Source organism: Serinus canaria, chromosome 3, assembly GCF_022539315.1.
Source record: "Serinus canaria isolate serCan28SL12 chromosome 3, serCan2020, whole genome shotgun sequence".
NCBI lineage: Eukaryota > Metazoa > Chordata > Aves > Passeriformes > Fringillidae > Serinus > Serinus canaria.
This window is the reverse complement of record NC_066316.1, coordinates 72,997,167-73,023,615: the sequence shown is the minus strand read 5'-3', so window position 1 is coordinate 73,023,615 and position 26,449 is coordinate 72,997,167. Positions and strand designations below refer to the sequence as shown.

The window sequence follows — 26,449 nt, the reverse complement described above, 5'->3', positions numbered from 1 at the left end:
TGCATAGCTGAATTTTGATTTATTTAAATGGATTTATCTGTTCATGAAGACATGCTTTCCAAGTTGCCTGTACTAGTACCACTTTTTCTTAGAAGATAGAGACAATCCAAGAGAACTTACTTTGATGTTAAGCCTTTTACCTTTTTCACAACTGGTGTCATATGAGACCTTTTAGGCACAGATTTCTCCCCAGATTTATGTTCTTCTGTAACAGTCACTGGCCTAGAGTTGGGTATTGTTGGTTTGTTTTTAAACTTCTATTACTTCTGGTTTTTAACTTCTATCACACTCTTGTTTCTAATAGCAGTAGTCAATTTTCTTAAGTCGGTAATCAGCGACCTCTTTCACTTTATGATAATATTAAAATCAAAAATTTAGTGGCATTGCTAATACATCAGTGTATCAGCTTTACACAAGTCATAATTCTTGTGACACTAAGAACCAGCTTTAATATTCACTACTCATATCATGCATGTGCCAAAATGTAAAGTTAACCTATTGTCAGTTTTCCATTGTGTACTGAGTGTTTATAAACATGCTCCATAAAAACATCTGAAATTCTGAGATGTGTGTAATATCCCTGAACATCCAAAGATCTCTCTGAAAACTGGGTGAGGAATATAGTTCCAGAGCTTAACACTGCCACATGAGATCAGTTAATCGCACATATTCCTAATGGGGTTCAGTCGGTTTAAGTATAGCTTGTATTACAGTGACCCATATTTTACACAAACAGCATATAGTACCAGCTAGACCAAAAAAAAAAAGGGTTATTAAAAAAATCTATTACACATATCTAAAGAAAAATAATATGTCTTTTCTCTGTTCTTCCATACCCCCAATAAAGTAATCTTATCATGTCCATGGATTACAAGTGTTTCACGTTAAATCTTTTTCAAGTACTTTAAAAATCTGTTATACCAAAAAAGCTGCCTTTTTCTTTTTTTTTAAAGTACTTTCTACCATTTACCACAAAATTCAGGTGCAAGAATTTTAAACAAAAAAATGAACTAAAGAGCTTTATTGACATCACAGTACATTCAATAGTAATTTTAAGAACATTACAGCTGAAAGAGAATGGCCTGTTTTATAGTCTTAATAAGCACTACCGTTCTTGAAAAAATGTAATACAAAGAAATCCTATTATTCTGAGCAGCATTTGGAAAAAATACACCTATTTACAAATAAAAAAAAGGATTCTGGTTTCACCTACATAGCCACAATGTGCCTCTATAATGAGACAAGCCTTTTATAACTCATGGAATTTTTAAACGTCATAGCACTGGTGCCATAAATTCCTCAGCGTTTACGACGAAGAGGAGTTGTTGATCTGAAAAATAAAGGAAAAGGGGGAAAAAGTTAATTGGAAAAAATAAAAGACCCCCAAACCCACACACACTTTAGGCTTAGTAATTAATAGTTTAAAAAGATTTTCCAAAGTTACTTTTGCCTAAGACAAAGTTTAATAAATACCATACTTTATTAAAAAGGTTCATATGCCGTACACATGAAGACGAATATAAAAAAACTTTTTAAAAGTCAGACAAAATACTTAAAAAGTATACTACCTTGATCGTGACTTAGACTTGTGTTTGCGGCTTGCCTTCTTACCAGACCTTTGAGATTTCTCCATGGAGCATGACCGAATATGCTTCGATTTCTTAGCCTTCTTTTCTTTACTGCTTCCTGGTGATTCAGAACTACTCCTTGCACTAGATTCAGAGCCTGATCGTTTTTTGCTATCTTTGGTAGTAATTTTTTTGCTTTCTTGTCTGGAATCCTGTCTTATTATTTTCACACATATTGAATCACTGCGAGAGAAAGTTCTTTCGCTGTCTCTTTTTCTCTTTAATCTACTGTCATCATGATTGCCAGCCTTACTTTCTTTTTCCTCTTTTTTGGGCTTATCTTTTCTTTTTTCCTGATCTCTCTCCCTTTCTCTGTTCTTTTTTTTGTCTTTATCTACACCTCCACCCTGCTCCTTCTTCCTTTCTTGATCTTTACCCTCACTTTTATGTTTGTGCCTATTTCCAGTAGGGCTTCTACGCTGGTCTTCGGCTTTACGCCTGTCCCTGCTCCTGCTGCGGCTTGCACGGTTGGCTCGCCGGTCTCTTGAGCGGCTGCCGCTTCTACGTCTATCCCAGCTTCTCTCTCTCGAAGGACTCCGATTTCTCCGCCTCTCCCCCCTTTCAGCACTGTGATTTCTACTAGATCTTCTCCTTTCCCTTACTTTCTCCCTGCTCCTACTCCTCTCTCTCCTGTTTCTGTGGGAGTAACTCCTGCTTCTACTGCGCCTAACTTTATGTGATGGCGTCCTACTGCGACTGTGTCTCTTCTTCCTTTTGGGAGAGGAAGAACGTGAAGTGCTGCGACTACTACCTGAGCTAGTGCTATACGATGAACTGGATACTGTGCTGCTACTGCTGCTGCTCCTGCTATTGCTGCTGCTGCTACCACTGCTAGAGCTTCTTGACCCACTCCTTCCTGTCCTCTCTTTACCCTCTTTCTTGAGTTCTACATCAGGTGCAATTGCATTTGGAGATCTCTTCTTTTCATGAACCATATCTGCTTCAATTTCTTTTGCCTCCTGTGATGCTAAGTTACTATTCTGTTCTTTGTTGATAAATTCATTCATCTCTTTTGAAACTTTTTCGTTTTGTAGCTTTTCTTCTGAAAAAAGAAGGACGCAGAAAACAAAATGAAATTAATTCCAAGCAATATGTCAGTAATTTCCATACCATTACATTGACAAAACCAAGTTTCCAAGCACCGCTCATAATACTTATAAGTAAAACATTGCCACCATGCCAACTACTTAACAAACCACTTTCTTTTCTTATAATTCCAGAGAAGTTGTCCTCTTGGTTTAGAAGAAGTAGAGCCCAGTCATTTTAGAAGTACTGATGTTATTCCATGTTTTAATGGTTTAAGATGAAGTTCTCAAACAAATATCCTGGAACACCAGAACTCCCAAACTAATCTACAAAAAAGACTTTTTCCTTTTGCAACCTTTCTGTACACCTGATTCTCCCTTTCTGCTTCCTACAAGATTCCTCATCAATACAGCAGGAAATACTGATGCTTCCTGCCTTTCTTTGAGACCCATTCATCTGGGCTGAGGATTACTGTCTGGTCTGAAGAAGCTATATTTCTCACATAGTGAGACCCTCAGAGCATTTCTCAGAGGTTCCCAAAATAAAAATTATTTTTATTCAATCTAGGATTCTTTGCATCACTGCCAACCTAATCTCTCAATTTTAAATTGAATCCAGAAAAAATAACTGACATATATCTTCTGCCTAAAAATGGGCTTTTGATGTGGGCCATCATTTCCTGAATTAATTTAGGGAATAAAACTGCATCCAGAAACCCAGAGTTGTCCAAATGGCAGCTAATGGTCAAATTTAACCCAGAAAACAATTCCAGCTGATCCCCAAGTTATTAGGCAATACAGGCCGAAGCCAGTGTATATTAGAAGATGCTGTATTGTCCATTAGAAATCTTTTGCCTTTCCAAAACACTGCAACAAATGAGACTCTGCACTAGCACTCTTCAGTATTATGGATGTATAGAATCAGCTGCTTTACACCCTTGTTTTGTATTCCTGCAAGTAGCCCCATGGAGATGTCTCCACACTGACATCTGGCTTCCTGCACTAGGAAGACAGAGGTCACAGGCTACCACTCAGACACTCTCCATATGGCTGTGCTTTTATGCATACATCTCCCAACACTCAGAGATGGGACTATTAAGAAAACCAAAAGTTTAGCTAGTCCAGCCTTTCATTAAGGGCTCCATATGTCTTATTTTCAGGCTTTTAAATAAAAAGTTCAAGGAGGAAACCATCAATGTGAAGTTCTATCATAATAACACTTTCTCCTCCAGCCTGTGAACTTGGTTCATGACTTCTTAACACTGCATCCATCTTCAGACAGCTGTTCGGCACTGGGACGTGAACTGTGCTACCATTTTGGCCTACATTACTTGTACGAAAGGACAAACCTTACCTTGTACAGAGAAGCAGAAGTAAATCACAGGGGTTTGGGTTTTTTTTAATTTGAATTTAAAAACCATTCTTTATAAATTTAGTTTCATAATTTTTTTCGCTTAAAACATGTTTCTTTGCCATGAATTTACATACACTAAGTAGTAACTCCATATACAGTGGCACAGTAAGAAGACATTGTATGGTTTACCTTCTAGCTGTTTTTCTAGTAGTAGTTGCTGTTCTCTCTCTTTTCTCCAAAACGCTTCCTGTTTTTGCCTTATTCTGTGTCGTAATTCCTCATCATCAGTATCAGATGATTCAGAGCCTCTGTCACTCCTCTCATCTTCACTGTCTCCTGATCCATAACCACCCAGTCCACCTGCGTGCATAAAGTCCAGTCTATCACGAGGAAAGATTAAGCTTTGTTCTTAATACTTCTGTGAGGCAAAGAGGAGAGTAACATTGCCCTTCCTTCACTTCCTTGTCTCTGAAGAAGTCACTTTATTCTGGTAAGTGCCAGTGCTGTTTGCCAGCGTGTTCAAGGCCCCCGTATCTGCATTGATGGTCACTGTCTGCTTCTACTCCTTCTGGAACAGCTTGTTTATTTTCAGCAAGCAACCACTGTGACCATGGTACTTTTTTCCATTGTATGGAAAGGCAAAAAAGCTCCCTGTGGAGACTGTAACAGTGCCTGCCTCTGTATCAGCAACGGGACAGAATATGCCTGGGATCTTTCCCAGAAGACATCTCTGAATGACTTCAGCTGCCTCCGTAGTCCAAGGCTACAGAAATTCTGAATGCCATATCAATTTTTTCCATATGATTTAGAAAACACTGCACTTTTTCAGGTATGGAGATGGAATAGAAACAGACTTTCTTCTCCCCCAGAGATACTTAACTACTGGACTGATAAGGATAAAGTCAGTTTAAACATCTGACATGGATTTCTTTCAGTCTGAGGTCCTTAGGATCTTTACTGAGTTAGTTTTGAAACATGAATACTTGTAATGATAACATTCAATCTAATTCATCAATATTCCATGTAATGAACACATAACTGATCACTGGCACTGCTGTAGTACATTTTAGATGATAAAAGTCATGTTGGGAGAAATCTCTTGCAGTTGTGTCTCAAGCTGGAATTTCAATCTCTCTTTCCTGTGTTGTTTCTGGCAGTATATGATATGGGAGCCTTTGTGTTTATGTAGCTTCTCAATAAAATAACAATTACAAAGATTATAATATTTTTATTTATAGACTTTCACATTACTCTTCTATCAGCTTTCCCCTCTGGTTCATATGGATCAAAACAGAAGAAAAGTATGAAATAGTATTCCTTTCTTTGAAGGCTGCAGTGTGCTTCTGAAACTATCATACTTTGACAAGTAAATTTATCTAAAATTTTTATGTATTTTCAAAATTAGGGCAAGATTCTCATACAATAAATCACACTGCCTAGTCCTCTACTCCAGCAACTATCCCACTTATATATCAGTAGGACCACCTGTGGAACAAACAAAGGTGCTGATAATGATAAAGTTATCAGAAAGTGACCCATACTCCCAGGCAATTAAAATCTAGTTTTAAAATGCAATTTCTAGAAACGCAAGGCAAAAGTGAAACTCCCCCTCTAAGCCCTCTCAAAAATAAGGAACACACTTACCGAGTCCAGTGAGGGAAGCCAGTGCACTGGACTGTGCCAGCTGTTTTGCAGGAGCTTTGTATCACATCAACAACAGGAACAACATGTTAACACAAATAGCCACGATTTCATAGTCATGAGTCTATGGTATTGTTAAATCTACTACTATTGCTGTTCTTTGGAGGGAGAGAAGAAACATTAAAAACGCATCATCCATTTAAAACCACTTCTAGATTTTCTGACCATGAAGATTAGAATTTAACTGCAAATTAACAGTGAACAGAAAAAAACCAAATATATACTCATAAATCACTTTCCAAGTTACAGCATCTGCACATAATTTTCAACTTCAGTAGTTACATACTTAGATTAACTCTGTTATGTTAAAATAATCTGTTCTGTAAGTACAATACATGTTAATAGCGAAAGCAAATTAATTACTAATTGAGGACTCAAAGTTCATCTCTTTTCACTTCTGAACAGCTTTGAGATAAAGATGATAGTAGTAAGAAACAGCTACAACTCAAGAGCCATTGACACACAGGTACCATTTTAACTGAAATGAATTGTATGAAAAAAATGGAGTAACTCAAGTAACTCACAATACACTGTGCACAGGACAACAGTACATGATTACTGGATTTGAACTCTACCAAGTTGGATGTATTATACTGGAATTGTTCTTGAGGGAGAACTATGGAGGTTAAATGTTCTAAAGACATGCAAATACAGAATTTTCGCAGAAGAAACTAAAAAGAAAAAACCTCCCAAACCCGGCATACCTTTAGTTGCTTTACGGTGAACATCTTTGGCCACATAATAGATTTCTTCATTTGTGACATCTAAGAGAATCTCTGTCAGCAGCATTTTTGTCAGCATCATCTGAAGAAAATTGCATATACAATTAAAAGCCAAAACCACTTGAATAAATTCTGCATTCAAATTATATCCATACAGCTTCACTTCTTTTGGTGACTATGAAAGTCGTCTTCTGCACATTTTATTTAATAACTTCTCTCAAAAGACATGACTAAAAAGCCAAAAAAAGATTGAAACTGTTTAAATGTGACCTGATTTCACAACTCTAAAGTTTCTATTTGACTGTGAACTGTGTCTGCATGCATTGCACACAGCTATCCAGGGCTCTGATCTTGATGTCTAAAATGATTATAACAATGAATATGTAAATCAGAAATGTACTTAGACTGATTCCAATTATTCTTTCAAAAAACAAAGAGCACTTTTCTGACTGGTATGCTGCCTGTAAAGATCATCAGAGGTTATTTATGCAGCATTTTATTATTACATATTTTCTACAAAAATTGAAAAAAAAATTGAGGTGGTAGCTAGTTCTCCAAGTCGTTTATGTCTGGCCACATGCTCTACAAAAATATATTCATCAAACTTAGTAGAATTTAGGGCCTTAATTAACAAGAATTCACAAGTATGAAGGTTGTGCAGACACAGTGAAACTGTTGGTGATCTAGGATTTAGGGTTGTAGCACTTCCTTGCAAGAATATTCTTAAATATTTCAAGAACAAGAACATTTCTTAAATACCCTTTCACAGGAACTGAGGCTGAAGCACAGATTTTAAATGGGTGCACTTAGTCACTAAAAGTTTTCAGAAACTTCGTAAGTGAAACAAAACCACTGAATTAGTAGAGATCAATGCAAAGATTATAGTCATTACATTCTTTCACTATTGTGCTAAACGAGTTACATAACTGATATCCTTGTTTCTATGAGAAAGACAGCATTATGAACAGATGCAAATATAACCCTGCTTTACTGTACAATTCATACTGTACCTCTGTTGACAGCATCAGGCATAGAAAAAGTTATTTACTTTGATTTGCCTGAAAAGTATGAGCAATTAAACAGAAATTCTTAGTGAGAACTACATTATTAATACCATTTGATACTCCTTTTCTTCTTCTGTCATTTCTGGTTCACTTTGCTCCTCTTGAGGAGCTGGGGATGGACTCCTGCTGATTTTCCCAACACTTACAGCTTCTGTGTTTTCAGCATCTTCATCTTCCTCATCACTGTCCTACAAGTACAGCATCATACACACTTCAGGAAAAACTTAAATATCAAGCTCCTTAATTTCTATTTTTGTTAGTCAGCTTTATTTCCTTTGTACTGAACTCTGTATTACAGATTATCATAAAACCATTTATTTTCTCCCTTCCTAAAAAATATGCAGGTACGTGTACCCACACAAGCTAAGAAAATACTTAGTTGCCAGTTCCCTGCCAGACGTATACTCTGGACTACAAAAAAGATAACTCCTAAAATGAAGGCAATGCAAGGTTTCCTAAATTGGCTCAGTTTAGCAAATAAAGGTATCTGAATATTTTCAGCTGCTGATTTGGAATTCCGACTTTCAAAGGCTCTCTATGTTCCAAAAGGGGAAAAAAAAAATGTCCAATTTCATCCTTGTTTCTTTGTTATTACAGATCAAATTATATACTTCTACCTCTTAGCCATTAAAGACTTCAAAACATCAAGTAATTATCAACAGAGCAGCAGCTTAACCTTACTTTAAACAACAAAACCAATGAGGTAACCAGGAACACAGAGTCTCTCCTTTGAACACACTAAAAAGTTGATACCTTTCAGAAATACAAACCTGAGCAAAAAACAAGCCCTTATACTTACAAATTTACTTCTCTGAGGTAACCGTGGGCCATCCCCTTCTTCAGCCTCCTCACTTTCCTTTTTCTCTTTTTTAGACATCTGTGAACGTTGCTGCTCCATTCTTTCTTTTTCCAATTTTTTCTGTTTTTCTCTTTCCATCTTTTCCAGGCCCTCACGAATCCAGGCAGGCAGAGTTCTACGCTTCACAGCATCTACATAAGCAAGGGTTACAGTTTTTCAAGATGAAAAAACCTTCCCCCACAAAGAGGAATAAAAATATCCCCCAAAGCAAAGAAGTAAACCCCCCCCTCCCCATCAAAACAAGTCCCACAGCTTATTGTGGGGAAAAAACATTTATAATTGCTTTGTCTTTCTCTGCTTTTTTACTTGCTATTAAAAAGAAAAAGGTCTTCAAATTTTGCAATTCTTTACCAAACACAGCTTTTATATTTTTTCATTAAGGAGTGGTTAACATGTACCAATCTGGGGAGGCTCCTGCTTCACAGGCATCGCAATAGGTGAACGCTGTCGATCTCTGAATGAGGGTCTTTCCCTCCGATTCTGAGTAGGTGCAGGAGGTGCTGGAGGACCTGGTGGCCCTGGTGGTCCTGGCTGCCAATAAGGTGGGTGAAATCCACCTTGGGGTGGACCAAAAGCAGCCCCATGCTGAAAGAGTAATGCAGTTTATTTTTCTTCACATGGTAACACTAAATGCAGCATGTGAGCAAGTCGGTCTACAAAAATCCATGCAAGTAGGAATCCATGATTTCTACGCTACTGAGATCTCTCAATCTCTTTTACTGTGGTCCCCAAGAAACAAGTTTCTTTTAAATATTTAATGACTAAACTTAGACTTAAGCAGGGATACTTAACAAACCTGAAAGGGCTTCAACCAATCTCCTTTCACATTGTGCTAAACATTAAGCTCTATAATCACCATCTATCTCCATCAGTTCAGTGCCAGCTTAGCATCAGAGCATGCAGTTAAATAAAGAGTGTACAAAACTAGGATTTAAAAGCCTAAAAGTCTAGCTATGTTAGCAGTCTTTTAACTACAGCATAAGCACAAAAATTTAAAGTTCAGCCTTATATTACATAAGAATTTTGCACAGTGGACTTTTCAGTAATCCTTCACAGATCTTATTAATATGGCTGATTAAAATATTAAATGCAATTTCAGTACAGATCCTGGGTTCTGTTGCCCAGAACCCAGGATCTGTACTGAAATTGCATTTAATATTTTAACAACCCAAAAATCACAAGTCTTGTGGCATATATGAGGAGTTTTTTATTTTAATATTTACTGCCCAGAAATGCCAAATGATACTATTTAAGAAGAGAGTGTTCAGGAAAAAGGGTACAGTATCAAATATTCCACTGAGTATTTAAGTGACTAGCACTAAGGCACTCTCCACTGCAATTTCAGGTTAAGCATCTCTCTTTCATTCAATACAAAACAAGTTTTCCCTAGTATTTAAAGAAGCTAATTTTAAGAGTTTGTCCCATGACAATAAACAAAAATTACAATAAACTCATGTATTGGAAAATTATTAGTTCCTTATTTAACAATACTGTTGAACAAGACAAGTGTAAGAGGAAAAATAACCTAGAAGATAAAAAAATTGCCTAGAAGATAACAAAATTTTTCTGCCCATCTTCCCATGTATTTGTTTATGAACAGGAGGTAGGTTTTTAGACAGCTAGTTTGTCATTTATATCAGGAGTTCTGAAGAAAAATACTGAAAATAGAGGGAAGATACAAAACTTCTTTTTGTTTAAAGGTCTGTCCAATGCACCCTGCTATTATTAGCAACAAAACCACCTACATGTTTATTATACAACTTATATGCCAGAATGAAGAAAAAAAGTGGATATGGGTTTTTTTTAGAAATACCATTGTTTATTTAAAGAATCACAGTAGATAGATATGGAAAAGATCAATGGATCATCCAGTCTATCTCCCTGCAAATACAGGACTGTTTCCTGTGGTACATTATCTAGCATATTTAAGCATATCTTTCTGAATTTATTTTTTTTCCTTCTCCTCTTTTTTGTTTTTTTAAAACACAAAGCTACATAATGTTAATTTATATACTGGAACACAGTGATTAATTTTAATACTGCAGACAACAGCCATTTCTCATTAATACTGTAGAAAAATAAAACCCTTTGGCCTCTGAACAGAACTGAGAACTTTAAAGTTTCTTTCGTCAAGTGTTTGGTTAAAATGTATCTTAGCAGATAACAGATTCTGTAGATGTTTGTAGAACTGAAGAATGAAAGTCACCGCTAGATGATATTAGAGGAACACATCCATGGAAGGGACTCTGCACGCCTACAGTATTAAAGCAACAAATATGTTTCACCTGATAGTCAAACTGGTTCACTGGCCCCATTGCAAAGTTATCAGGAGGTCCCCCAAAGTTGTGATTGTTCTGGTTAAACATATGCCTGTTGTCAGGAGTAAATTCCCCACTGTCCTGACTGTTGCTGTCTTCCGATGGAGGAACAATTTCCATTTGACCTGGGGGGGTTGGAGTCATCCACTGCTGATCTGGAGGTGGGTGAGGGGGTTGGTGAGGCATTCCCCATTCTGTTTAGGATTTAAAATACAATTCGATACCATGTTAGTATAATTTATATCAGTCACCAATCACTCAGTGTTCTTGCATTTATCACAAGGCTCCTCAAAGCATCACAGATATTAAAGCAAGGAAGAGTCATTAATCTGCAGACTGTATTATACTGTCTCAATAATTTCTTCAACTAAACGAAGGAAATACAAATAGCTGTAGCTGAATGGAAACATGCAGTGGGGGACAGAATTGGACAGGCACAGACATCCTGTAAATTTGTTTTTATAAATTTCTAGTAATAGTGAGTTCACCACAAGACTTACAAATTGCTTAAACTGTTAAAAAACTGCTCCTACTTCTCTACATCAATTTTGAAAGCAAGGGGCTATTTTACTATTATGCATAAGAGACTTGAAATACCCACTATGGAAAGAAAATGGTGTTGTAAGCAGCACAACCACTGAAACCTGTGCTCCAAAGTCTTGAGCCCTGATAATAGATGATTTCTTGGATTGCCCAATATCTAGCACAGGTCCCAGAATAAGCTACAGTCATAAGCCCTCAAGCATATGTTACAATTGGCTAACAGAGTGAAAAGGGTCTAAGGAATGAACTAAAAGCTCAAGTGGCCATAATTTTTGACTGACTCCTTAAAAAGACAAAAATTATGTGCACTATACAGATACTTATAGACCGTGACAGAGCTGCCTTATAACTCTCACCAGTAACAGAATTAGTATCTAGCGTCTCAGGTAAATTCCTACCTTCCATACAGTCATTTAGTACATTTTTCTAATTTTTACTGTCCTTCCCATCTGCACCATATTTGGATCTATTACTGTAGCAACTAAAAAGTGTTATTATAGCTTTTCTATTTCTGTGAAAATTTCTACTTACTGTACAGAAATACAGCTAGAATACACTCTGCCACATAGAAAAGTTAAAAATGCTTACATGTGCCTACAATAACTTGTAGCCTAGTGTAGGTAGGTGAAACCCAACGGCTACCTCCCTTTCATTACACACATATAAGAGCTACCAGTAACATATTAAGCCTACTAATATTAAATGTTGCATTTCAATACATTTGGATAGTGACAGTGAAAACTGGGAGTATTATTCTTTCAGCCATTAACAGAATCAAGTATGAAGTGCAGTTTTCCCCAAAACAACTTAGGACATGCACATAGGCTTACTATGTTGCTCATACACTTCAAATTGCATTATAGTGTCGAAATCCAGCTTTCAGAAAACAATTTCATAAAAATTCTTAGCAGAAAATAACCCATTTCTATCCCATTCTTATTACCAGTGGTGTCTTGTGAAGTTTTAAAAAGAAAATTAATTTTTGGGAAAAAATAAAGTTTGAAGGAAGCAAAAAATACAGAAAATTATCAATACTAACAACTTTAACTTACAATGACTGAAAAATGCTGACAATCAGATACCTAAGTTAAAAAGGGTAAATCCTAAGAATATGAAACACAGTAAAACCATATTTTTCACACAGACTTTTGCTGATCTTCCTTTTTAAAGATTTTATGACATCTAAAGCCAGCATCAGTTATACTGTGAACTCATTCTACACTTCAAGATCATGCCAGAAGCAGGTATTACAGTACAGGAGAGGCAACAGTAGCTCTCTAAGTAGGAGCTGTGATTAATAAGTCAACTGGTAGTTTTGCATTTTGAAGCCTGTGGGACAGGGCATGTTCGCAACAAAAAAAGTCTGACAAGAATAGAATGAAGAAACATGAAAAAAGAGAATGAACAGGAAGGGAAACAAACCTGGCTGCCACATTCTGTTGAAATTGGGATCCCCCTGAAAATTATTATGGTTGTTTGGACCAGACTCTATTCCTGAAATATCCTGTCCGTTTGGCATCATTCCTTGTTGTTCCACCACATTCTGTTGCCCTGAGGCTTCTCGCTGAGCAATCCATGCTTGAGCTAATGCAGCCCAGTCAATCTGGCCTAAAATAAACAGAGGAAGTTAAAAAGATTAGAACTCACACGTCTGAAGTTTAACACTGTTTCTCAATTACAGGTCTTATTGCTCAAGATAAATGGGCAACATTTACCTTCAGCAAGCACTGTGAGCACCATTTAAACTTATTCACAGTGTACAGTAAAAGAAACAAAGCAAATGTCAGTGTACAGACTTGCTGAAGTACAGTTTCTCTGCATATGTTCAAAATGTCACAAGGCAGATTATTTTAGATTCACATTAGCATTGAATGGGTGGTAATAATGTGAGCTAATTTTGACATGAGAAATTAATATACATATCCTTACATTATAAATTAATGAAGATTTGAGAGTAAAAAAGATATATCATTGGAAAATTATTCTTCAACATACCCTCTTCATATAACCCTTGCTGGATATTATGTTACAGTTCTCTCTCCCATTCTTTTTCTTTACGGCCATTCCTTTCAGTAAATAAATAAATTGCACTCCCAGGTAAGAACACTAGTATGTCTTCTGTTTATTATCAAATTAGGAAAATCCTCCAGTGAACTTACAGAGATTAAAGTGACAGTAAAACCTGTGTGCCTGATCACTTTGCCTTCGTATTAAATACACACCTGCACTTTCATCCATTTCTCTATTTCTCTTGATATTTTGAATTGTTGCCACCTCCTTCTCAATTTAAGGTATATTATGTTCTACTCTTTTAAGCACTTAATGGTTTTGGTGGGGGGAAAAAAATTCAAACACGAGATCATGATTATCACTGCTGTAACCTAAATCAAGAACCATATTGGTCTTCCAGTGAGGTTTTTTCTTTCTGTATATATAATCTGCATCAATACTTCTGCCACAGAGGTACTGAATAAAAAAGCATATTCTCTCAAACAAAGGATTTAGCTTGGCTAAAAAACTGACAGGGATACATATCTAGTAACAGAGGTCTAAATGTTGATCTGTATGACTGGTAAAATGTTGGTAAATTGAATAGGATAACTCAGGTTTCTTGCTTGTATTTGCATATTATATATTAAATACATGAAAACATTTGGAACCTTTTGTATGTTTTCTGTTTTCTAGTTCAGAAAAGCATCATAAATGTATTATCTTGAGAGCAGCTACAAAGGCAACCATGAGTCATACTCTGTTATGAAGATTCAAAAATTTAAACGACAACACATTAAAATAATTAATCCACAAAGCTTTCTATATACTTACTTGGATCTTGCTGGTGCTGAAATGACTGCATCCACTGCTGTTGGTTCAAAGGCCATTGCTGCCAAGGTTGTCCACCTTGATCCCACATCTTTTAAGTCTTTATATAGTCTATATTTCAACTAAAAATAATAGTTGTATGTTTAAATAGATGCCCATGAAATATCACATAACTGAAACTTACATAACTGCAGATATAGTTAAGCCTTGCAAAGCAAGCTGAAGCAATGCTGGCTTATATTTTAAGCTGGAGGAAATGGTTCATCCTTTTGGAGTAATATCTGAAATATTACTGTAAGATTTCAGGAGTCTAGTATGCTTTCTCTGTATTTTCACAAAGAAATTAACTACCAAATGATGCTCAAGGAGAGATATGACAAGTTTGTACGACAAGATCTCAACTGGCAATAAATGCAATTTAAAGCAAGTCAAAATATAAAAGGCACGATTGGTATCTTTGCCTACTTCTTAGGGAAAAGATGTGTATTTCTTCAAACAAGTGTCATGCAAGTCTGTTAAGCAAGACAAAAGTCACCAAATGGTAAAACACATTGTTAATGATCGCACAGGAGAACTGCACAGGTACAAGACAGTGCCCGCATGCATGTTATGCATTGTACAGACTCTTTTTAACTTCTAAATATATACCTTCAAATCTGAGAAAGAAAAATAAATATGACACACAATTACCACATTGCCCCTTAAAATCATAAGAAACAATTTTTGCTGTGCTGTACATATCCTCACTGAGCAGGCAGCATCAGCCCTAGCCCCAGATGGCAGCAGCAGAGCTCCACAGCCCGCTTGCAGTGAAGCTCCAAGGCCAGCTCTGTGTGAATTTGGTGAGGCACAGCAGTCCAGGCATGTCTGCCCACAATGGCACACCAGCTCCTTCCAGTCATTTGTACCTCCAGTACACACCTAACCTGCTACAGATGGAAGACCTGAGAGCAGCCGCCTGCATTGCTCCAAAGAGTTTCTCCAAAGACAAAGACTAGGCACAGTTCTGGGAACACTTCACTCCAGAAGCTGTTCCCAAAAACCAGCATGGTAGGAATGCACTGAGTATGACCCCGTCTGCCCTACCCAATCTGTTAAGAACTTCTCAACAGGCTTTCCACTCAATGAATATACCCTCATGGAATTTAACATACAATCCTTGAGTTCACACTGTTAAAACATTAAGCATGTAGGTTGTTTCAAACTTAAAAGAAAGAGAAAAATTCACTCCCTGAGGTCACAGGAGCAGCATACAGGACCCAGTCGTGGCACACAGCCAAGTGCAATACAGAATAGATGAATAGACCATCTCTGCTTCAGAGCAAACCAGTTCAAAGCAGCCAGTGCCACTTGGGCGGCCAGCCAGGAGCAGCCCCAGTGGCTCTGAGGGAGCAGGACACACACACCCCACAGACAGAGCCCACTCTCGGCACATGGACAAAGCTACTGGAGTGGAATCTGCTTGCAAAGGCATCCTGTGCTTGCCAGCTCACACAAGGCACTGCATATGCAGAGAGCATCCCTCTACAAAAGTGCACCACCACACAAAGAGCTGCACTCGTCATCAGGGGCACTGGGCCATGCAGAGATGAACACAAACTATTTTGCATACTTCTGTCAAATGAAATCCTTTATCTGAAAAAATGCAGATCGCCTTTGTTTTGAAACCACTTACTGTTAACACTGTACAAAAATTCCATCTGTGGCCTTGAAACATTCAGTTGCATTTTGGGGGGGGGCTTTAAACAAGACCAGATCAACTTTGGCAACAGAGGGAGTACTGGGCAAAACCTATCTAATACTTAATTAATTTCACTATCTTTTCTTGACAAAATAAGTATGGAGGCTCTTTCGCATTTCATGAATACTTTTATGCTATTCAAACCTTTAATAAGTGAAGACACTTAAGAATAGCCCTTTCTCTTGTCTCTTTCTTTTCACATTTTTATCTGTACCTAGGAAATTAACTTTTTAATACCAGCTCAGTGTATGAGTGACTACTAATGCACTTAATGCAACATTTCAGCTGATCCCTTAAACTAGCTCTCCAGGTGTTCATGGACACATATATCATACACTACATATGTGGAAGTAACTGCAAATACTATTTTCACCCGAAAGAAAAAGGTAAGTAAATGCTTTTTCCTTCCCTCAGTTCATATTTCTATCCTGAATAAAGATACTTTCAAATGTCAAAACAAATTTGTTTACATATTAAAAGTTTTAAGAACTGGGGTTTCAGACTACCACGGCAGTGCACAGCCTCCAGCTGTTAAATCCCACTAGCAATAATCAACATGGATTTCACTAATTCTGGTAGCATTTTTTTACCTCAATACATAGTATGTTGCAACAAGTTTGTGGAATTTCACTAAAATTTAGCAAAAGGTTGTTTTTTTCACTAATAAGACTGCTTTAAATATAATTGAATGAAAAAAAAAATTACACAGTCAAATACCACTTTCTCTAATAAAAATGTAACAATTACATACCTATTCCTCAATTGAAAAGGACACTTAGTATTCTGCCTTTTTTTTTCTTTACAGGCCTTGATCCTCACTAGGGACAAACTGAAGCACTTGTTTAGAACATTAATAAGGTCTAAGACAACAAATGCCTCCACATCTCAGTAAAACCTGCCCTCAGGACAATAACTGCCTTATTATTTTACAGGGCATTCAAATAAATCTTGTGGGAAAGATATATTACCTTGCAGCCCTGTACCAAGTGACATCTGAAATGGTGACCAAGGGATAAAGCAGACAGGCAGTGACCTCAGACAGCAGCAGCATTCATTCACCTCCTGGCTGCCCCATCAGCAAGTTATTATGCCCTAGGACACCGAGGCCAAGTCCACACTCCTACAGGAAGGAGTGCTGAAGGACCCCACCCTATCCTCACTAGAGAACAGCACTGACCCCAGCCACCTTGCACTCTCTGGCTGCTTCCAAGCATGTCTCAGGTGTTGCATGGACCTGGGACCCCCCAAGCAGTTAACAGGTGTCCAGTCTAGTTTGGAAGGTCACAGGCTTTCCCTCAGTGCCAGATGGCTGCAGGGCCAGAATAAAAAGCACTGTTGGATTTTAGTTGTTAGCATAGATAGCTGCTGATCCACTGCACTGCAATATAATATGGCCCAGTCTTCTACTTGCCCTAGAGAGATTATTTTATCTTATTACTTCTATTCTGGGGAGAGAAATCGGGTGTGGAAGTGCAAAGCAATAGGTCAAGGCATGGAGCTGGGTTCTATTTTGATGCACAACATTATGACAAGACAGCAACAACAGTGTTTTTAAAACCCTGAAGAACTTCAACATTTGATTAATTCAATTTATGCCACTCAGAACAAGCTAATTTAAAATCACTGCTATTTGAAACAGCTAATTTTAGTTTGTGAATTGTATTTGAAAGCTTTTAATTCTGCATTGCATTTGTACTTCTATGGTTTTCCTGAAGAAATGTTGATTTTCATAGGTTGCTAACTACAAAATATGCTGGCTTTCAAGTACACAGCTTTATTACCAAATTCAGTGTAAAAACATTCATTACTAATCAGAAATATGTACTACACAAACACTTAAGCAATGACATCACTTTTTTTATGCAACTGTACATGCAGAAGCCCTTTTCCAAATATGATGTGAAAACTGTCCAAAATGATTTTTTATTTATTTCAACACATCTTCCTTATTGAGCAATGCTTGCTTTACAGAAACACAAATTAGATATAGAAGGAATAAAATTCGCACCTTAAAATGTTTATAGAAGTAATCTTAATATATACAGGCTAAAAGAGAAGGTCATGTATTCAAATTTTTTAATATTGAAGAATAAACGTGTGGCTCAGAGCCATTGAACAGAAGAGGTTAGCTGTAGTTCCTCTCTCTTTATGGTCGCCTGGAACAGCAGGACATCATCATTTTCTGGGAAACAGACTCTCCTGCTTTTTAGTTCTCCATTCTCTCCAAATTTTCACCAACTGGTACAAGGTAAACATGAAAAAGGTACTTGATATAATTTTTTTATCTACTACAGGGAGGCTATTGGCATTTAAAAATGGTTCAGCCTTCAAAAATTATTTTGCTAAACACTGCAGTGTCTAATAATTCCACCTGCTTTTAAGTTTCAGAGGCAAACCCCAACTTGGTTTTAGTTCTTCATCTGCAGCTGTCATGTTCTAAAAGGTAACTAAAACGAGAACTTGTGCTATTTAATGCTACTCTTTTTTACATAAAGGCAATGTAACTTTGTATTCTGCTTGTGAAACTTTACTGAGTAGGAAAGGACTTTTCAACAGAATCTCAGGATCACTAGGACAGACAGTTTCCTTCCTAGTGATATTTTAAAGGTGTCAAAAATAAAAACAGATCAAGTCATACAGTAATGAACAAACCAGATGAGAGTTACCAACACAACACTTTTAAACCTGAGTCCATAAACAGAAAAGGGCACAAACTACTTCACAAAGAAATCACAAAACACAGCGGAGAAAATGTAGCCTGTTAGCAGTAATTTTAAAATGACTGCAAGGGATTCACCTCCTATACCGAGGCAGGGATGGAGGAAACAAACAATGCCTCTTACCCACTAAACTAGTAAGTTAAAGGCTTGAAACAACTGGAACCTCTTGTACTAATGTATATGACAAGAAAAGCTGCGACACAAGTAGAAATTAATTAATAGAGAAAAGAGACTCAAAATCCTCTCCTACTAACTAAAATCTGCACTGACAAAATTAACTTAGGATGCTGCCACACAAAAGTTTTTATTTCTTACAAGTTCCCAAATCAGCATCACCTGAAAGAAAGGCTTCACCTAATACAATGGACAGCTCTATTTCCCACCAGTGACCTAAGGCCAAATACACAGCAGAGCATCCAAATGACAGTGAAACCAACTTTATTTTCTACTGAAGCTGGAAGGGAGGGAGATGAATACTGACTAAAATTAACTCAGTTGAAAGGTTAGCAAGACAGTAACAGAGGGGTACTTCAACTGAACAGTCATTAAGACATACTGGTTCTGACATCACTAGTACATACAACAGGTTTGAAAAGCAGGTTTTAAGAATGGATCCATTTTGTAGGCCCCTACTTACAAAGGAAAATGCAGACATTATCCCTCCTTTACAATGATGGGTTAAGGTTCTTTCATTTAGCTGTTCTACCCTCCAATTCAATTGGACATAGCTTTTTTTCCTTTCCTTCTCTCTCCAGCATACACACACAAATAAACAAAAGAACTTTTATTGGTGCTTCAAGAGCTGTTCCCTGATGTCAAATCACAGAACAGGAACCTGAATCTATTAAAAATCTGTTTACCAATGAAGAAACAGAAGCCAATTCAGGATTCTTTTTGTTTTATACAGAAGCACAATCACATGAACAAAGCACCCCATCAACTCACATTTAATTTCACTTCCACGTATTTAACAGATTATGGAAAGTTCACAAGATACCTGAAAATGCTGCAGGAGTTAAAAGCAAACATGTTCTGAAATATGTTCTTTCACATGTTGGGTTTTTTCTTTTTAAATTTCTATTCAAATGCTGGACTAGAATCTGCTGAAGTCTTATTAAAGCAAATTACTGGTATGAAAATGTGCTACCCTTGACAGGACTGCTGGTGAGGGCTCCACTGCTGATGATAAAAGCTGAGACAGCAATATAGACAGGACTTACCTCAACCACCATCAACCTCTGAGAGCCAACAGCACTCAGAAACATTTAAATGTGGTGTCAAACTCTCTACCACTGTATTTAAACTAACTTATCTTTGTGTAAAGACAAAGAACATATTTTTAAAGGCACCTTTCCACTCCCATCCTTGATTGTAACATGCATCTCAACTAAAAATTACACCTCAGTGTTAACCTGTTCTTTTAGGGAAAAAAGGCATCTCCTTCAACCTATTTGTTAGCATAATAAGGTATTTTCCAACATAGTTGTATGATGTGTCCAGACACACCACACACTGAAAGCACACATTTAGAAGGTACTTACCAGTAAACAGAGTCTTGAGTGATAATTCACAAGCTCACCTTTAACTCTGGGAGACTCCCCCAAGCACTTCCCACAAAACACAGCTATCTTAAAGCAAATTACGTATTTCCACACCAACAGGAATATAGCCTGTCAAGGAGAGCACAGTTTCCTGAGAACCCACCAATGGCACAGTGCTTAGTGAAGGCCCTTGATGTCTAAGATGGGGCCATCTTTTAGACAAGGCCACCAACAGAACTTGAGCAGCAACAGGCTCACTCAGGTTCCTTGGACCTTGGACAACCCTACCTAGGCAGTTTCATAATGTAAACTCCTAAAATCCACTACCAGTTCAACAGCACTTGTGCAGAGCTAACTGTGCTCTGACCTCACAACACTGGAGGAGTCTTATGGAGCGAGGCTCAGTCTTGGAAATGTCAAAAGACAAAGCCTGCTTGTCACCCTGGAGAGCCTATCTTCCTTAAATGTCTTATGACATTGGCTGTAGCAGAACTGAAAAATATCAAGAATCTTCCCCTGGAAACATAAGCAAGATCTGTCCCCAAACAAAATTTAATGCAGCTAATGGATAAACTGAATTGCTCCAATTCATGCAGCTAGTCCAAGACAAGAAGCACAGAGACCTAGGAAGTTAGCTCAGCTCCAGAAAAGCATCAGGAAGACAACTAACCACATCAAGCTGTACTGATAAGGGCATCTTGTACACGCTTTCTTGCTCCTTCTAAGTAACTCCCATTACTCTGACAATCTGCTTCTTCCTAATTTCAATGTTACACACCATCCAAACCATGCAGAACACCTTACAGGTCAACAGCTTCTGCAGCAGATACAGAGATTCTGAATGGCTTGCAAGGAAATCCATGAAAGTGAAAAATCTTCTTACAAATGAGGAAAAAAGTCATCTTTGGAATATGAAATCAAGGATTTGTTAGAAGCTAGACTATTTTAACTCCAACAAATCAGGAGACAGCCCAGGAGTCAAGGTGTCACTAGAAGGAGAGTGGCACAGCACACACTTTCTGCTGTATCATGAACTGAAGAGATCAAGGTTAGGAATTCCTACATCAGACATCAGTATCACTGGACCTGACCTTCAGGGCACACCCTGGTGGTGGTGGTTTATTCAACCCCATAGACAGGCAGACTATGGATGATTCTGGAACCTACAGAGCCCACAGCCAGTAATCAAGAGCCTTCTAATGCTGAGGGGAGGCTGCTGCATCACTTTTCTGATCATACTACTCATCATTCCTGAAGAGCAGGTCAATATATGACACAAGATGGCCTGACAAGTTTTACTTGCAAATTGAACTCTTAACACACAGCTGCAGGAGTTTTTCTGGTGACTAAAGATTTGTCTTGCAGGCATTCCAAACAGGTATGGCATTTAGCAAAGAAATATCCATCATCTAATTAAACAAGGAAGCTGAAAGAACAGGCCATTATGCATACTTGGAGAATCCCTACACAGCTAGTCTTTCTACCTTAGGGTTTAAAGACAACACACTCTTTTGCACTCCATGGTATCTTGGCAAAAAATAAAACCAACCAACCAAAAAACGCCAAAAACAAACACAAAAAAACAAAAAAAAACCAAAACAAACCAAAAAAAGCTAGAAAGATGTTCCACATCCTCTAAGATAACCTGCCAGTGCAGCCATGACTTTTTGACTATATTTAGGTCTACACAGTTGAAAGGAAAGCCCCCAAGAGGTAGGAGTCCTGGTTTGTAACAAACGGCAGTTACTGGTTTTGAAACACACAAAGGCACATTCGTCTCTGTTGCTCTTTGCAGAACCTGGGTTACAGAAGTCATCCATAACACATCTTGAGAAGGATCTCAAAAGCATCACATACTCTGTGGGCAGTTTCTTTATCTCATATAGATTTAGGCTCTGAAGGTGAACCTAAAGGAAAATTAAGATGTTTCAGAAGCAGAGCTATTGAAATCAATAGCCTGATTTCTTGATCTTCATGTGGGTGCCGTATTCTAATGTAAGGCTTTTACCTTTCATTCAAGGTAGTTAATATTGACTCAGTGAAGTTTTAGCACAGTGACTGAAAGCTCATGATGAGTTTCCAGATGAATTCTGTGGAACTGTTCAGTTGCAAGTGGGACAAGTCTAATCCTGCATTCACCACACCAGGATCAAAGCAGTTAGTAGAAAGACAGGAATAAGGCCAATACCTTATTGAAGAGTTGAAACTTCTCCACTATGCTATTGCTTCAACAGGGCCATGGTAGCAAAGACATCACCAATGAGGTTGGAAGGACTAGTGGATAAATACTCTGGCGATACAACACCAACAGTTCACATAGCTCTCCCAAGGAATTAGAAAGAGCAGCTCAGCCATAGTATTCTCAATATCCAGCCATGCTGGAACCCAAAGTCACTAATGGACACACACTGTACAAACTCCAAAGATGTCTATTTCAAAGCACTCCCAACTGGAAGGGAATGTAAACTGAGTGCTTCTTCCATGACTGTGTCACTGGAATAAAAGCTACTTTTCTGTAAGAATTTGTACATAAGAAGTGCAACTAAAAGAAATTGCAAATGAAAAATAGCTTTGCATATCTAAAGGAGCCCTCCTACCAAGAAGAAAAATTTAATGCAGAAAGGGTGTCACAAGAATTATCATTAGGTGAGGGTCTTAGCATAGGAGAGCCAGGTAAGTCAGAACACTTCTGCAGTTAAAAGGATGTGGGAGTCTGGAAAAGCGCTGTATCCTATGCACCCAGATAGGAACGAACCCTGCAAGTTACTGCAGAGTGGCTGCACACACATTCACTCAGAGTCAGAACAAATGCATACCATCACTCAGACAAAAACATACCAGCTTCTATTTCACTTGGGAGAATTAATATTTACTACTATATGATACTCAGCTGTTCATTAGAAAATCAAAAATTTATGGCATTATTTAAGTCTGCACTAAATCAGAAAAGTTACAGTAACTGTCTTGCCTACTACTCAGTTTCACTCATTACATTTTCACTTGGCCAAAGACTTTTATACACCACATAGGGTACCACCCTAAATTGTTCCCAGTATTTTATGCCCAGATACTATGCACCTTTTCTCCTCTTGAGAGCCAGAAGCTCTACTTTTGTGCCTGCTGGGATCTGTTAGCATGATGACAAGTCAAAAAACATGTAAAATCTTCCAGCTCACTTATAGTTGCGTATCACTATAATTTGCTCCACTGGATTTTTTAACATCAGAACTCTTCTTTCTCAGATGGAAGAATAGAGGCTTTTCAAATGTGTAACCAAGATCCAAAATACAGAACCAGAAAAAGAACTGATGAAAGCAGCTTGCTCAGTATCCATGAAGTTTTCCAGAACCTGGTTCACACATCAGTATGTCTGACTAATATTTACAATGCTTACGAGATGAAGCAGCATGAACAAAGGTCGAATTTAAAAAAAAACTAAAAAGAAAAAAAAAAAAAAGTACTGTGAAATCTTCTTCAGGGAGTCACTCCAGCAGTACAGCTTCCAAGGTCTGTCAATTCAAACTTACATCCACATATCCACTGAGCTGAACACAACTCTTTTTTAAAAGAGCAAAGGGACCAGATATTGACATCCAGGTACCATTTACTTATTTTTTGTATTTCTAAGACAAAGACAAACACATGATTTGATTATCATACAGTACCAAAACAAAATCACTGCTAGAACATTTACTACCACAGAAACATTATCATAACGTAGGCAACTTAAACCAAAACTGTGCTGTGCTTGGGGGGCGGGAAGGGAGGAGGGAAAGTCCAATCTGATTATTTTTTTCATGTAACATTCCATTGAAAGTCCTGACGCAGGATTTACAATTAGCCCTGTAGCACAACATTATTTTTTTTTCTGAAGTGAACTGCCCATCTGCAACTTCCTCTGCAATGAACATGCTCTGCACAAAAACAAATAGTGTCAATAACTAAATAAACAACTACTCCTCACTAGTCATGAGCAGATATTAACCTCAATGATACAGCTATCACTTAATAAGGGATCAGCTAATGATGAAAGTAAGAACTTTAATAACACCTACCCAAAATATTATTTGTCACTAAAAGCAGACTTAGAATCGCCACATACCTCAGTCATGAAAAGAAGTGAGACAGAAAACTCCTATTCCCATTGCATCTTTACATAATTCTGCAGTTAACTAAAAATCAAAAATGGTTATAACTCAACTCTACCACTACAGCTTATAAGGGGAGTTAACCACTAAAAAATTGTGGAACTGTGCTACATTTATGGACTCTTAAGCCCTACAACACCTCTGAGCCTAAAGAATAGAAAGTATTCTTATCAGAGCAGGAGTTTGTATGTCATATAAAGACTTCCTTCAAAGGAAGTCTTGTCGTGGCCTAGCAGCAGAGATGACACAAGGTTTGCTGCTGCACCAAACAAATTAAAAACCAGGTTCTTGTCCGTCAATCCTAGCAGCTTGGACAAATCCTAGCCCAGACAAAGCTGAGACTTTCAGCTCCCCTCTGTTCTACAGTCAGGGGACCTGCAGCATCGGTCAGCCACATAAGAGCCACCTTTAGGGCAGGTGCACTCCAGAAAGAGGTTTCTTACTCCTACCATCAGTACAGGTGTTGGCTGGACTGCACTGGTACTTGTAATCCTGTCTTTGGAAAATTATGTTAGAATACTGTCTGTGGGTAGACATGCTTCATGCTTTGAAGACCACCATTCTCCCTCTCTGAAAGGTGGCTGACTCCGCTTCAATACAAAGCCTTAGGGATCCCTTGTTTCCCGTATCCCACACCTTCCAATAGACAGTTTGCTTGAAAACATTCACAGATGTTAACTACAAGAGAAGAAATTAACAACAACCAAGGTGGCTGAATACTCTGCACTATCACTTGTTACAGAAGCTTAGGAAATTTTGGCTGGGGTAATACATCATAGAATTATCCAATGGTTTGGGTTGGAAGGCACCTTTGAAGACCATCTAGTTCAACATCCTTCATGAAATGATGTTGCTGAAAGCTCTGTCCAACCTGATCTTGGACATTTCCAATTGTGCAACTTCCCTAGGAAACGCATTCCACAGCTTTTCCATCCTTATAATAAAAAAATTCTTCCTGATGTTCAGTCTAAATCTATATTTCAGTTTAATACTCTTGTCCCTCACCCAGAGCCCTGGTAACAAGCCTTTTACCATCTTTTTCATATACGAAAGTACCTTTCATTCCCTTTAGGTACTGAAAGCCAGTAATAAGGCCTCCCTGGAGCCTTCTCTATTCCAGGCTGAACAATCCCACCTCTCTTTTCCTGTCTTCACAGAAAAGTGGTTCCAGCCCTCAGACCACTTTTGTGTCTCCATCCTTAACAGTAAAGCCTAGAACATCCCATTAAAATTCACTTCAACAACTTTGTGGGATTGTCTAGTAAGAGAAACTGCAGGGATAAGTGCTGAAAGCAAAAAGGCTCTCAAACCCATGATCAGTTTGAGAATCCATTTAAAAACACCCTACGTTTGCCAAGCTACTGGTCCAGGTACATTACAAACGTCGCTGTGTCAATTTCAGTTCTCTGGAGCCCTCCAGTGGAACGAACTCAGAGGAGCGGCCAGGAAACCCATGAAACAGCACAAATACCCCATAAATACATTTCATCTGCAGGAGCCAGGCTGCTGACACAGCCAACTACCAAATCCCAGTGCACATGTTGCTTCCCTTACTAGGTTACCGGCTAAACCAAGCAGACACGGCGCCCCGCGGAACCACTGGCACTGCTTCGCCGGCGTTTCCCGGCACGGCCGGGCCGGCTGCGCGCTCCCAGCATACCGGGATCGCCGGCCCCGCGACGTCGCGCGCTCGGCACCGGCCTCTCCCGGCGCCGCCGGGGCAGCGGCAGCGGCGCGGGGCGGCCCCGGGACATGCGCACTGCCGGGGCCGGGGCCGTCCCCACCGGGGACCCCCGCCGGGGGGGGGCGGCGCGGAACGGGGGGGTCCCGGGGGTCCCCGCCGCCCCCCCACCCCGCGCCCTCGCCGCGCATGCGCGGCGCGCCGCCCCCACCCCGGACGGGCAGCGGGGGAGGGCGAGCGGCGAGCGGCTCGTCCCTTCTCGTCCTGGCCGCCGGTTTCCGCTGTCGGTGCCGCCGGTTCCTCATGCCCGGCGAGCAGCTGCCGCCGCTACCGCGGCGCCCTCCCGGTTCGACTCGGAGCGAAGGGGAAGAGCAGGTCAGCGACACCCGCCGGCCCCCCGGGAGCGCTGGCGAGCGCAGCCCGTCCCGCTACTTACGCGCTCCCCCGCCTCTCACTGCCGCCGGTGCCGCCGCTCCGCGGCCGCGCTGCCCCCGCTATCACTCCTCGTCTTCACGGACAAGACAATATGGCGCCCGCTGGCGCTCACCCGGAAGTGAAAGGCGTCACGGTGCTGACCCTCGCCT

General features: G+C 39.0%; 1 protein-coding gene across 2 annotated transcripts; it reads right to left on the bottom strand.

The window, feature by feature from the left end:
- On the bottom strand, window positions 1-26,449 carry PNISR (PNN interacting serine and arginine rich protein). 2 transcript variants are annotated; one of them, XM_030236365.2, is made up of 12 exons: window positions 26,302-26,449; window positions 14,038-14,156; window positions 12,637-12,822; window positions 10,639-10,865; window positions 8,752-8,938; window positions 8,294-8,484; window positions 7,545-7,682; window positions 6,413-6,512; window positions 5,652-5,705; window positions 4,197-4,367; window positions 1,569-2,670; window positions 1-1,330 (listed from the first exon to the last, which is right to left on the bottom strand). In XM_030236365.2, the coding sequence occupies exons 2-12, from the start codon at window positions 14,123-14,125 to the stop codon at window positions 1,300-1,302; spliced, it is 2,475 nt and encodes an 824-aa protein (XP_030092225.1). In that variant the 5' UTR covers window positions 14,126-14,156; window positions 26,302-26,449; the 3' UTR covers window positions 1-1,299. The 2 variants fall into 2 exon arrangements, with proteins under 2 accessions (XP_030092225.1, XP_050828586.1); XM_050972629.1 differs by lacking the exon at window positions 14,038-14,156 and having other exon boundaries at window positions 26,302-26,424.